General features: G+C 41.4%; 1 protein-coding gene across 1 annotated transcript in view; it reads right to left on the reverse strand.

Annotated features, from left to right (window-relative positions):
• ush2a (Usher syndrome 2A (autosomal recessive, mild)) overlaps positions 1–14304 on the reverse strand; it is a 202067-nt gene that overhangs the window by 117822 nt on the left and 69941 nt on the right. Inside the window, exons 30-33 of the mRNA XM_056768674.1 lie at positions 12748–12933; positions 9974–10087; positions 7918–8079; positions 80–239 (exon numbers count right to left, since the gene is read on the reverse strand). Coding sequence (XP_056624652.1) covers positions 80–239; positions 7918–8079; positions 9974–10087; positions 12748–12933 — 622 coding nt within the window. The remainder of the gene's footprint in view (positions 1–79; positions 240–7917; positions 8080–9973; positions 10088–12747; positions 12934–14304) is intronic.

Consider the following 14304-nt stretch of genomic DNA (forward strand, 5'->3'; position numbering starts at 1 on the left):
ACCAGAGGGGCTTCTTAAATGTAAAAAATCAAAAGACGGAACTTAATTTAGTATGTTTATGGTTGTACATCATACTTACTGGATGTGGATGCTGCTGGCATCCAGTACGGTCAGGGCGGGCGGCTCTACATGTGTGGGGGGCAGCTGGCCGGTAAACAGGGTGGTCTGTGTACTGTTGGTGCAGCCTGCCTCGGTGCAGACACTCAATGATAACTTATGAGGAGTGAACACACCAACACCTGGAAAACAAAGAGCGAACGCTGTCATGTAGTTTACAATAGTAAATACAATTGGCAAAGATTAAGAATGTTAAAACACGTTAGTTTGGATTTAAATTTGCATCCAAACCGCCTCATCCAGGACCACGAGGGAATTTGTAACCATTTACTTTGAATAAGCAATACACTTCCAGCATCCATTGAAGTTTTGCTACAGGTGTGATGGCATCATAATATTGGCTACATATTTACAGTCCTCAAAAATCCACAAACTGGCCTGTGTTAATAGTTTATCACTTTTTGAACATTTTAATTATTTTTTTATAGGTGTTATATGCAATATGTTAGCAATGCAAAGCACTGTGTAAAAAGTCTAAATCTAAACACGTTTTTCCATTAATTTATGAAATGAAGTTGAAATAGGTTAAATTGTTTTGATAAGTTAACAAGTCCTCCAAAATTTTGTTAAAGGTGGGGTGCCACAGTGTTTCATGCTTTCTGACTGCTTTACAATGTTAAACGTGCTGGATGCTCATGCCTGACATGGTCAACTTGTCAAAAAAGGAGTTGGACGTATGATGTAGTATTTCTGTGCTAGATACACTTCCCCATCATGAATTTGAACATGAAAATCCGTTGCAGGAGGTCGTTTGTTTTCTGAAATAATCGTACATCTGTATCTATTTTTAAAAAAAATGTGATCAAACTAAAGACTCTTCAAAGATACGAAGTATGCAAAACTACTCTATAGGTAGTCAAGATTAATATGAGATTGGCAGAAACTGCGTGTTATGTCCGCTTCAAGGCTGTCACCTTATATCAGATTGAAATCTAATTTAAATTATTGATTGTACACACTGTGTATGCAACTGTGCAGATCCGATTTGAGTGTCCCGTGGTGGCCTCTCTATTTTTGCAATATCTGATTTGGCCCTATGGCAATGACAGGAAGCGTTGAACTTCATGCGTCGCTGTGCAGGCCGATCTGTGTATGACATCGCAAAACCGCGAGAGCGATTCCAGAGCACACTGCTTAGTATGGTGATGTCATATGCTGATCAATCTGAGCAGTGCTGCGTAGAGTCGAACACATAAACATGTCTAATGAACCTAAAGTGTATATAGTTGGTATGTGTGGCTTTATTCAGTCCTCCCGTCTCCTCCAGCACACAGACAACAACATAGCAGCCTTATAACTGCAAAGACGTCTGACGTGCTTTCGTTTCAACGTGGCATTTCACGTGGCATGAGAACGCAACGTAAGACAAAAGCTACTCAAATCGGATCTGAGCGGTCAGACTGAAACGGATTTCTAGAAATGCGCATTTCAAATCACATCCTGAAACAGATTTGTAACAGATTTCATGTGATTTTTTGCTGTTCACACAAAATTCGGATTTGAAGTGACAGTCTGAACGTAGCTTTTGTGACTTACAAAGCCAATTTCAAGTGACTTAAAATCATAAAACCTGAAAAAATGAAGGCAGATTTTGGCCAATTTTTTTATTCATTTAGTGTTGTACAACCATTTGATTCCTAACGGAAAAAACTTGTTAAAGTAATATCTAAACGTGCTCGCAGGTGCACAAACATGCACAGCGTCTCCAGCCTCTGCATGTCTGGAATAATTTGTAAATCATTTGTACTGGTATACAGAAGTCTCAAACGCCGGCTGAGAGCGCCGTGTTCCAAAGACTCCTCTTGACAGCATGGAGGCGCTCTCTTTGAAGCGTCAGAAAGCAGTTTACCATCAAGGAGGAATAAGAAAGGTGAGAGATTCCAAAAATCACAGCGGGGGGAGCATAGAAGTCAGGCTAAGATATCCTAAAAGAAATTGGAAGCCTAGGTTTGAGTATGTCACGGGTGAAAGGGAGGTGACGGCAACCGCAGCAATCCACCGCTCCATAGCTTCTTATCACATCAGACCTCTGCCTTTACAACGGCCCACAATAAATAAGGGATACCCTGTCGAGCAGACTGAAAATAACATCATGCCACACAATAGGTCTTATGAGAAATGCCCCTTAAGGCCTTAAGTGTATTTTCTGCTCCAACCTGGGTTGTAATACTTAAAGTATGTTCTCAGGCATATCTGTAAGCATTCAAGAGAAAGAAGCTCAGTCCATTCAGAGAGACGGAAATTGTCTGAAACCCTTGTGTAGATCCTCTGAGGGTTTCATGTCTCAAGACTCAAAGTGAAATTTGCTTTGGTACATCTCTCTGAATGTGACCGGTTAACTTCAGTGTGACCTTTGTTTTTGTGGGCTTGCAGGGGACCAGCAGGGAAAAAGTAATGGACACGTGATGAGGAGAACTGATCAACATTACAGTTGGTGCTGTTATAAAATGATATCCGAATACATGGACGCCCTGTTTATTATTTTTAGACAAGCTATAATTTGTAATCTGGCTGTGGAATGATGCCTTGTGTTCTCACTGATTCGCTCCCATTATAAGAGGGCATTCGATTTTTTACAATTGAAGAGATGCAGAGTTCACCCAAAAATGAAAATGATTTGATCATTTACTTATTCTCATATCATTCCAAACCTGTTTAATTTTCTTCTGTAAAAAAGAAAAGAATATATTTTGAAGAATGTTGGGAACCAAACAACACTGTACCCCATTGACACCAAACCACAGAGACACTGCAAAATATCTGTTTTTGTGTTCTACAGAATAAACAGGTTTTGAACAACATGAGGGTTAAAAAAAGGATGACAGAAATGTAATACTGTATAAACTATCCAATAAGCCTTCCGTTATTGCATCGTTAAATGCAAATTATTATTTATTAATAATATTGTTTATAACAATAATAACCACAATACAATTGAATTGATATTAATAATAATAATACCGTGCAATGTTTATCAAATTATGGAACATCAAAATATAATTTCAATCAAATATTGGAATATACCACCAAGAAATACTTATGCTAGCCACAGGATCAGTTCAAGGATTCTCCTCAATACAGCAGTCTGTGTGTGTGTGTGTGTGGGTAGGAGGGAGCTGACATTCTGAATGATTCATCTCAGAAAGAATATACCTGTCCTGAGTGTAAATTGGCCTTTTGGGGGCTTCATATCATTTAGGCATGCCTCTCACCCCGGGTCAAACAGCGGCTGGAGCATTGAGCCTCTTAATAAAACATCTCACAGCATTTCATGCGCTACAGCCGAGAGCGGCGACTGCCACTACTGGCAGAAAGAGCACACGGGAATTAGACAAAACAAACAAACAAACAATGGCTGGCTGGCCCCGACTCTACTGGCGAGACGAAATACAGTAATACATGTGACGCAGTGGAGCCGAGCATCTGCTCCACCTATTCACTTCAGGATTTGATTAAATCAAGAGGAACACAGAGGAATCCATTTCCCCCGTTCATTTCACCATGCTGTCTGAATGTGTGTGCGCGTGTGTTTTATCAAAGTCAGCCAGTAAATTCTCCATCCTCTCATTAATTGTTTATATTTATAAGGACTGAATTAAAATGAAAATTAGTCAGTCAGTAGCCTACCTGACTAACATTTTAAGTGCACTGTAATCTGTTTAAAATGCATGGCCCATTTAATCTGGTACTGTACGTTATAGATACCGCACAGTATGTGTCCTGAGCATTACTATGTGACTGATACCATACCGTAAGCATTCATTAAGTGCATGTTCTCAATATCAGGGTAGTTTCTGTCTGATTCCTGTATGATAATACGAAGTGCTGCGTTCCATATCATCAGGTGCATTCTGTTGTGTCAGAGCGGCACTTTTCACATCATTGAAGTTTAACCTGGTTCAAAGAAACATCCCTGGGCAGGTGCGGTGGCTCTTTCAAATGTTAATCAGACACTTACTTTTGTTGTCCTCCCTTTTCTTGCATGTATGTGTAAACATGTTTACACTGGGGAACCATAAGTGAAGAAGTTAATGCACCTTGCATATCACAGGACTTTAAAGTGATAGTTCACCCAAACATGAAAATTCTGCCATTATTTGCTCATCTTCTTTTCAGTCGAAACCTGCATGATTTTCTTTCTTCTGCAGAACACGAAAGAAGATATTTTGAAGAATGTTGGTAACTGAACAACGGCGGTACCTATTCACTTCTATTGTGAGAGAGACGATTTCTTCTCTCTCCGTGTCTCGTCTCTGGCCCCGCCCCTCTCTCTTCTCGTCAGCTTTCCCTGAGTGCTAATCCCCAGCACCTGTTGCTCGTTACCATCCTCTGTTTGTTTCCCCCTATAAAGAGTCCTCATGTTTCTTTGTCTCGTTGCTCGTGCATTGTAAGCTGTACCTGTGTTTGATGTTTGCTGTGGATATACCTTGTGAAGATACCTTGTGGATATACCTGTATGTTTTCCTTGTTCCTGTGTCTTTGTCAAGTAAGTGTTAGTTTAGTGTTTGTATCCAGTGTTTATTTTCTAGTCTAGTGAGTTAGTGTCCTTGTTTTGAGTTTAATATTATCCAGTCTTGTTTTCCCCATTGTGGGTTTTGTTTTGCCTGTTTTGTAGTGTTCTTTTGTTTAATAATAAATTATCTGTTAACACTGTCATCCCTGAGTCCTGCCTGCAATTGGGTTCTCCCTGCATTGTCTTCCTTGCAATTTCATGACAGAATGCACGAGCCAGAAATTAACCCAGCAGGCAGCAACTCGTCCCAGGCTTGGTGGCAGTCAGCCATCTATGATGTGCAGAAAGGCAATGGCCCTTTTCCTCCCCAGGGTGACCGGACCCTGGAAAATTATGCACAGGGGTCGTTGGCTAGGCGGGGCTTTCTCCCAGAGGTTCTGCTGAACTCCTATTTCCTGGCTGGCCTGGTCAGTCCTCCTCCGCTGGAGGAACGGGAGAGGATTATCCAGGGGTCTTTCCAGGACCTGGTAAAGAATCTCTCGAGCAGTGGCCCCCAGGACTCCACCCACTTCCACCTGGATTCCGTCCCAGAGGACCGGGTGCTGACCACTGGGATGGTGAGGTTCGCCGGTCCATCCCACTCACCTCCCATCTGCATCCAAGGGAGACGCCCACGGAGGCAGTCGTGGGACTCCCCGTCCGACTCATCCTGCACGGAGCTAGCCGTGTCTCCCACCGCCTCTCTTCGGTCGGCCACAGTCCCTGTGGGCCGCTCCCGGAAGAGGAAGCCCAAGAGGGGAAAGCGTTCGAGTACTGCCCAGCATCCGGTGTTCCCGAGGCTGGCTTTCAAGCCGGTCCAGCAGCCGGCACCAAGCGCTGCCCAGCCACCGGACAGCGCTGCCCAGCCGCCATTCCAGCTGGTCCCGTCCGGTCTTCCCGGGTCTCTACAGCCGGTCTCGTCCGGCCTTCGAGGGCCTCTCCAGCCGGTCCAGTCCGGCATTCCCAGGCCTCTCCAGCCGGTCCAGTCCGGCATTCCCAGGCCTCTCCAGCCGGTCCAGTCCGGCATTCCCAGGCCTCTCCAGCCGGTCCAGTCCGGCATTCCCAGGCCTCTCCAGCCGGTCCAGTCCGGCATTCCCAGGCCTCTCCAGCCGGTCCAGTCCGGCATTCCCAGGCCTCTCCAGCCGGTCCAGTCCGGCATTCCCAGGCCTCTCCAGCCGGTCCAGTCCGGCATTCCCAGGCCTCTCCAGCCGGTCCAGTCCGGCATTCCCAGGCCTCTCCAGCCGGTCCAGTCCGGCATTCCCAGGCCTCTCCAGCCGGTCCAGTCCGGCATTCCCAGGCCTCTCCAGCCGGTCCAGTCCGGCATTCCCAGGCCTCTCCAGCCGGTCCAGTCCGGCATTCCCAGGCCTCTCCAGCCGGTCCCGTCCGGCATTCCCAGGCCTCTCCAGCCGGTCCCGTCCGGCCTTTCCGAGCCTCTCCAGCCGGGGTCCAGCCCAGCAGTCCTGCCAGGGACTAGGACAGTTCCTCCAAGGACTTCCCCTGTTAAGCCCTCTGGGGCTCCGTGCTCTAGACCCCCCACAGGCTAGGACTACCCCACCCAGCCCTACCCTTTCTGGACTTCCCCCTATGTTCTCTGGTTTGCCAACACCCCCCCTCCCTTGTTTGTTATTTTTATTGTCACACCCGAGTCCACTCGTTGTCATGTCATGTATGCCCCTTATCTTGTTGACCATGTCTGTCTGGTTCTTGTCTTTGTCTAAGTCTGTCTTGTCTTGTTTGTGCCTTTGAGGAGCATCAGGATGCTGCTCCTTAAGGCGGGGGTTCTGTCATGATTCCACCTCACCTTGTCAGGTATTTCTTGGTCTAGAGGTGGAATCATACAGAATCCTCTGTTCATGTGGGAGAGAGACGATTTCTTCTCTCTCCGTGTCTCGTCTCTGGCCCCGCCCCTCTCTCTTCTCGTCAGCTTTCCCTGAGTGCTAATCCCCAGCACCTGTTGCTCGTTACCATCCTCTGTTTGTTTCCCCCTATAAAGAGTCCTCATGTTTCTTTGTCTCGTTGCTCGTGCATTGTAAGCTGTACCTGTGTTTGATGTTTGCTGTGGATATACCTTGTGAAGATACCTTGTGGATATACCTGTATGTTTTCCTTGTTCCTGTGTCTTTGTCAAGTAAGTGTTAGTTTAGTGTTTGTATCCAGTGTTTATTTTCTAGTCTAGTGAGTTAGTGTCCTTGTTTTGAGTTTAATATTATCCAGTCTTGTTTTCCATAGACACAAAACAAGTGCAAGTCAATGTGTTCAGCCGTTTTAATTTTTGGGTGAACTATCCTATTAAATAAATATTTAGGGTTCAATACAAGTTTACTCAAGTTTGTATGCAATAACAGACATTAAACAGACAATGATTGCAATAATCATGGTTACAGTACGGGAATTGAGCGTAAGATGGAGAGTTTTGAAAAATTTGAAGATGAAGATATTTAAAGTTTGAGATAGAATCATAAACTCTACTCACCTGTGTCCTGCTTTGTTTTTAGAGAGGCCCTGTAATGATGTGTCATGCATTCTGACTTCTTTACAATGTTAAACGTGCTGTCTTCTCATGCTTAACATGGTCAACTTGTCAAAAAATGAGTTGGGCGTATTTCTGTACTCGATACACTCCCCCACACAGGTTTGGGAACGTTTTTTTCGAACATATAAAAATGTTTTTTAGTCCCTTATTGGACAATTTTCCCGGAAAAGCACGCGGCACGGCCCCCGGGAGAGAAGGAGCATGCGCAGACGTCACTTTCACTTGTGTGCAGGAGAGAGAGAGCATATGTTTGCAAAGTTCAGGTGTTTGTTTGTTCACTGCATTTGGGTGATGAATGTTATAAAAACGGTGGATATAACGCTGGATTTGGAGATCGCTTGAAATTGACACATGGAGCCGTCCCAGCGCTAAAAGATGACGGACATGAACCGCTGCGGTGAGTGAAACTGATGTCTGTGTTTTGTTGACAATGTGTGCGCACGTGCTATGGTTCAGCCTACCACTCCCCCCGCACAGGCCGTAAAGCTGTATCTATCTGTTATAAATGTGATCAAACTAAATACTCTTCGAAGATACAAAGTATGCAATATAGGTACTCAAGATTTATATGAGATTGGCAGAAACCCTGTGTGTTCGCCCGCTTTAAGGTTTTCTTTGGTTATCAACATCACTCCACAAATATCACGGATGTCAACTTTCTAGTGTACTGAACACTGAACTAAGGGTCACATATAACATCACTGCATACATGACCCTGCCGCACACCTTCCATTGAAGTACGAATACCAGGTAGCTCACGCATTTTATGTTTTACCTGTGATATTGAAGTAAGTGTTGTTGCCCTGGTACACAACAGCATTGTCTTTGTAGAGGATATATTGTGTGATGATGCCATTTGGTTTGGATGGAGGGTCCCAGTACACATACAAAGAGTTGGGATAGGAGATTGCAGCAGGTGGAACAACATCTTCAGGAGCTATTAATAAGAAAACATTATGGTCAAAAATTATATTATATTTAGCATTTTCAACAGTGGGCTCAGACCTTCGGACTGCACATTCAAAGCATAACAGATGACATAGGGTCTATTACAAACTGATTTTAATATGGAGCTAATTTAGATGAAAGACATTCCGAGCAAAACTGAAAAAGTTGAAAATGAAGTTGGCTGTGCATGGCATGTTAAAATTGATCTAACAGGGATCGATACAGTAATTTGTGCCTGTAATCAAGTTCACATCGGATTGATTTTTGCACTTGACGACGACTCTTAATGTGATACTATCCTTAAACAAAGCTATTCAGCCCAACTCATATTAATGAACAGACCTAAAATGGTATCCATATATTTCTCCCTTCGCAACAAAATGGGGAATTCTGATGATATATCAGCTAGTACAAGCAATCTTAATAAGCAAGTATTATATAAACAATTTCAGCATTATGGTTGTGACATTTTCAGTCAAATCTTGAAATATAAATTCTCAGAGAATGTATTTATTACCAATATATTGAGGCATCTGTTTTTATTTTACTAAACCACTGATGATAGTGTCCATACATCAGAAAAATATCAGTCTGTGAACGGGTTTTCTATTTTAAAAGACAGAAACATTCACATGTTGTGGATGTGCCAAAAAGGAAACATGCTTTGTAGGATTTCTGTGAATTAAAATGTACAAACCAGAAGTAATAATACTAATAAATGAAGGGATGCCTCTTTATAGAATATAATATATAGTTACTATGTTTAAATTTTCATGTGCCAATTTATGAGGAATACGGACCGTTGTTATGGATGTTACATATCTTTAATGGATGTGACTATTCACTTTTCTGACTGTGGAAAAATATGCTTTAAAAACTTTAAGAGACGTCACATAGATATTAAAACCGTCAAATATTGACATCTGACCAATCAGTATGGTAAAAACTAGATTTTTTCATCTTAAATTTGACGTTCGCATGGAAATGCCCAATTGTTTTCCTGTTATATTCACATATTCTAATTGAAATCATTTGCCAATCACGATGTTGAGCTGTTTTGGCAAGTCTTATAACAAGGCAAAACTTAAAACATCATCTCATCAAACAAACAGTTTCATCTGTAATTTTGCTGTCTAGACCGACACTAAATCAGACAGTGAAAATAACCACTGCTGACGACTAATCTGTCTTTATTCTTGCTGTTTCATGTAGGAAAAAGGCTCTCGGTCAATAGACATGACATTTTTCCCTCTGACTGAGGAAGACGGTTCTTTATCTCGCCCGTGCGGTCAGACAGATGTGAAGGCAATAAAGAATGAGTCCTGGACGTGTTGAAAGAGAAAGAGGAATGATGCTTTCCGCAGCGCGCTCATGCCGCAAAGCAGGGTCTCGCTGGATTGGCCGAGAGCGGTGCAAATGGACCACTTGATTCTCGATTTCATACTTTCAGCGTCACAATCAATTCTTTTTAGCCCAAACTGTCTTTGGATTTACTTCTCTGGTTGAGTGAAACGAAGAGGCTTTCATTAATCTTTCCGATGCCTTGCATTAAGACGAGTCTCTCGCACGAACAATGTAACAGCAATTAAAAAGCCCATTAATCTGCATTACATCTATTAAAGATGCATGTCATTAAAGGGGAGAGAGTTCATTCCCCGCACTTACCCCCGTTCTCCAAACCTCTCTCTCCGAAACGGGAATACGGACAAGGCGGGGAAATAAAAAAATAAATAAAACTGAGCAATTACAGGCTGGCATTGCACTTTGTCATCAAATTAGTTTGGAGTTTTCAAGCAAATGGCTCGGCTCTATTTGAGCTCCTCTCGTCGGTTTTATTATTCATCAAAGAAATGTGGGAGTCGGGACCTTCTAAATGGCTTTACCCTCTTGCGGTGTGCTGAAGCTGGTGGCGAACGGGCTCTCCCCGCAGCCGGCCTGAGTGCACGCCGTCAGGGTTATACTGTAGCTGCTAAAAGGAGCCAAGCCACTTAAAGTGCCTGCGAAAGAAGAGGGCAGAAAAAAAGTGTAAGATCAAGAGGCAAATGTCATTCTTTTCACTTCAATATTTCAAACAGAGGGCCTCCCCAGCTCGGCTTCCTAATGCGAGGGCTTTTCAAACACGGCATAATATAACCATCACTTCTGATAATAGGTCTGGATTTAAAAAGGACTTTATTATCAAACAGTAATATCTACGATTAATCACCGAGATGGAAAGTGATGCAGCCCGTCGCTATTCAGGATATGGGACACTAATGACGTTGTTTAATGGATAAAGTGGCCGATGCTATTTAAAGAAGGGTTCTTGCTCACTACGAGCGTCACTAGGCAGGCCTGCTTTGATCGATATGATTGTGATTTCAACATTTTACAAAACAACCGCTAATGGTTCCATGCTTGGTGTTGAAGTTCAATAAGGATTCAAAAAGGATTTTTGTAAAGTTTTTTTAGTAATCTTATGACAGGTTTGTCTGAGAACAGATTAATTAATGAAAGGAATTGTTGAAAAAAAAAGGAATACTCAAAATATGTACTCATGCATGTTAGGTGTGAAGGACTTTTTTTAATTATTTCCCAGATCTATAATATAATATAATATAATATAATATAATATGATATGATATGATATCGGATCATGTTTGGCTGAAGACAGGAAGTCAAATACACCAAGTATGGCATTAGGGTGAATAAAATCACCCAAATACATGTTGTTTACAAAAAAATAATACGCATTTCCCCATTAAAAAGTCAAGTGAGATGAATTTTTTTTATTCCTTTAACAACTTTGAAAGACAGAATCCAATTTTTAGTCCACATATCAAAAAATCAAAAGTCAATCAATGTGGCTTCATCTGTGTCCATTTTTAGTCTAGGTTGAAGACCTATCTTTTCCTTTCTTTTCATTTAAAATACTTTTAATATTTAATTTAAAACTTTCAGTGTGGTGTTCTTTTTCGATGCTATATTGACTAGATTCTTTCCTTTTCAGAATATATTTGTCATTTGCCTTATTGTTCTTGTTTTTGCCCTTCGTTGTAAAGCACAATGGTCAACTTTGGATGTAGTAAATAGTGCTATATAAATAATTTGCCATTGCCATATTATAGCTTATTTTTGCATGCAATGTCTATTTAAAATCACCTTGTAAAAAGCTGAAAAAGGCAATTTTATAATGAATTCAGTTTCAAATCTAGATGTATCGTTTCAAATCTGTCATCCAAAATAAAGGCAGGATCTTTTTAATAGAGTGTATGAGTGGATGTTTGGCCGGCGTCCAGCATGTCTTCGCAGTAGACAGTTCTCTGTCAATGCTGGAAAGTAAACACTTCAGCTGAGACATAATTGGCCAGGTAAGTGTAACTTTTTTTCGTCAGACGTCTTTTAATTCAATTAAGAGGCTGACCCAGTCTCCTCTCGTTACCCACTCATTTGCTTTCCGAGTTTTTATCTGCCTGTGTAATTCTGCTTTTGGTGTCACGGCTATCATAAATTAGCGTGGCTCGGGCTTGCGCAGGTTGGAGCGTGCCAAGATCGAGGCAGAAAATGATCTTCCTGTTTCGATTTGCCCAGAGACAGAGTCTATTCATGGTGATTGGTCATCGGAGAACGCAATCGTTGTTTCGAGATCCCCATTTGTTCATTGAAGCAATTTCAAGTAACTAAGCAGATTCTCAGTCTGTAAACTTGCAATGTCACATTGACACGCAACGCTGTCTTAAAAACTTGACCAATAACTGTCATGAGCATTTGTCCTGGGGAACGTGAGTCACTACGGCGTCTTTTCCATCGGAAAAGGTGATCTTTGAAGTAAGTAATTCTATGATTTTAATATCTTAAAAGAATGAAAACTCTGTCCTGATTTAACCAGCCGTATGTTGTTCCAAACCGTTTGACTTTGTTCCTTCCACAGAACAAGAGAGGAGAATTTTAGGATTGATAGTGCTCTTTTCTATTAAATAAAAAAGAAAAGTGACTGGAACTGTCAATCATGCTTTCTCAAAACTAAAATATGTCATTCCAAATGACAGCTTGCAAAGTTTTAATGTTAAAGGGACAGTTCAACCAAAATAAAAATTACTTGCACTCATTTGATTACATTTGGTAACCAAACAACACTGGTTGTTGACTTCCATTGTATGGACATTTATCAAAATATATTCATAGTCATATATAGATTTGAACGACATGACTCTGAATAAATGATTTATTTTTGGATGAACTATTAATAAGTAAGAATTATGTTAAAATATGAAAATAAATACGATATGAAAAGTATATTATAAATATACAGTAATATATACATCATATACATTTCACATAATATAAGTATTACAATATTATAATTATTATTTAAAATAATAAAAATAATATTAGAAAGCAAATACATATTTATGAAAATAAAACCTTGGCACAAAAAGTATTTCATATTTTATGTTTATAGTTAAATTTTAATTACTACACCGCTGCGAACAGCGTTTTTTTCATGCACATTTTACTTTATCAAATGTTGTGGAATGAATTTGTTGGTAAAAACCTGTGGCCAAACAGACTATTGGTCATTTCGTACAGGGTATGTCCAGTGTAAGTTAGCTCTCCCGTGAACTTGTTTAAAATGTGTACGAGCCGAGCTCCAGGCGGCCAGCAGCACGGCCCTTACCTGTCAGGTGCTGAGAATGGGGAAAGGTGGCGCTGATGGGGGACGAGGAGGGACGTTCCTGGCTGTACGCTTTCAGTACGTACTTCTCAATTACACCTCTGACCTCCGCCGGCTCCTCCCAGCTCACCTCCACGCTGGAACCATTTACACTCTCAACTCTGGAGGGAGGCAGCACACTTTGTGGAACTGTACAGGAAATAATAAGTGAGAGAGACACGTGACGAGAAAGAGAGAGGGGAGGAGAGAGTGTGAGAATCCAATTGGGAAGGAGAGAACGTGTGTGTCAGGCCAAAGAAAAGCAGCACACACATTCTTTACTTTTAATAGACACAGTAAATCATATCTAACCATTAGCATAAATACAATTTATTAGAGTTGTAACTTTTTCAGCACTGATTTAATATGACTGTACATCCAGCGTTCATTCTGGGCTATATTTCACGCCCATCAAGCCGCGTCTTGCTTTCTCTTCAGGATTCACATTTTAGGGGGCATAAATAAAGCAGTCAAACATATGCAGAAATGCAACAAGCATCAATTATGATGCGCCGTTCGCTAAAGAATCTCTTTAACACTCGTTTATCCAGTCAAAACAACCCAGACAACAAACGTGTGTGATATATCCACCATAGAACGATGGCATGACCTATGATACATGTATACAAATGTAAGTAAAAGTCTTAGTGATTTATCATTGAGATGGGGAAATTACAAATTAAAGAGGTGTTTTAACCTAATAAAACGGACCCAATGGAAGAAAACAAACACAAAAAGGATATTTAAAGAAATGTGGGTAACCAAACAATGGAAGTACCCATTGACATACATTGCTTTTGTTTCCACACAATAGAAGTCAAAGGGTACCGCTGTTGTTTGGTTAAAACATTCTTAAAAATATCTTCTTTTGTGTTCTGCAGAAAAAATTTAGTTATACAGGTTTGAAATGACAAAAGGGGGATTAAATGATGACACAATTTTTTATTTTTGGGTGAACTGTCCCTTTAAGTCTAAAGATGGACACTATGAACACACACTCCCTCTCTTCCACACCCGGCATCTTCATCTATAATAACCCAGTGTCCATGATGTACGCTCTCACAACGGGCTTCACGATAAGCTATCACTGAGCACCATCGCATCTCCTTGACTGCTACATATATTGTGCAGATAAGAATAAAATGGCTTGGCCTGAAAACTATGACACAAACAAATATCAGCACGGAGCCTGTAGCGCTCGCTGCTCTAGCTCTTTTTCTGTCCCAGGTGAGAGAGAATGATAGTCTGTGTCAATGCGTGTGCTCAGCAAATATCATCGTAAGGTGAGGACAGCAGCCAGACAATTCTCTATTTATGGAAACATAAAATGAATCTGTAATTACGTGCGCAACTATAAAAGTTTTTGCCAGATTATATATTTGCTGCCGTTTCTGCTCAGATGCAACCATTCAGAGCCAAACTGGACCCTAGTACAGCTTTTAACTTTTAAGGTACATTCATTGCGTATAAAATCCTTATAACTGATTTGGTAAGGTGCGTGACATCACGCTGCAAAAGGAT

This window comes from Triplophysa dalaica, chromosome 15 (genome assembly GCF_015846415.1).
Source record: "Triplophysa dalaica isolate WHDGS20190420 chromosome 15, ASM1584641v1, whole genome shotgun sequence".
Lineage (NCBI taxonomy): Eukaryota > Metazoa > Chordata > Actinopteri > Cypriniformes > Nemacheilidae > Triplophysa > Triplophysa dalaica.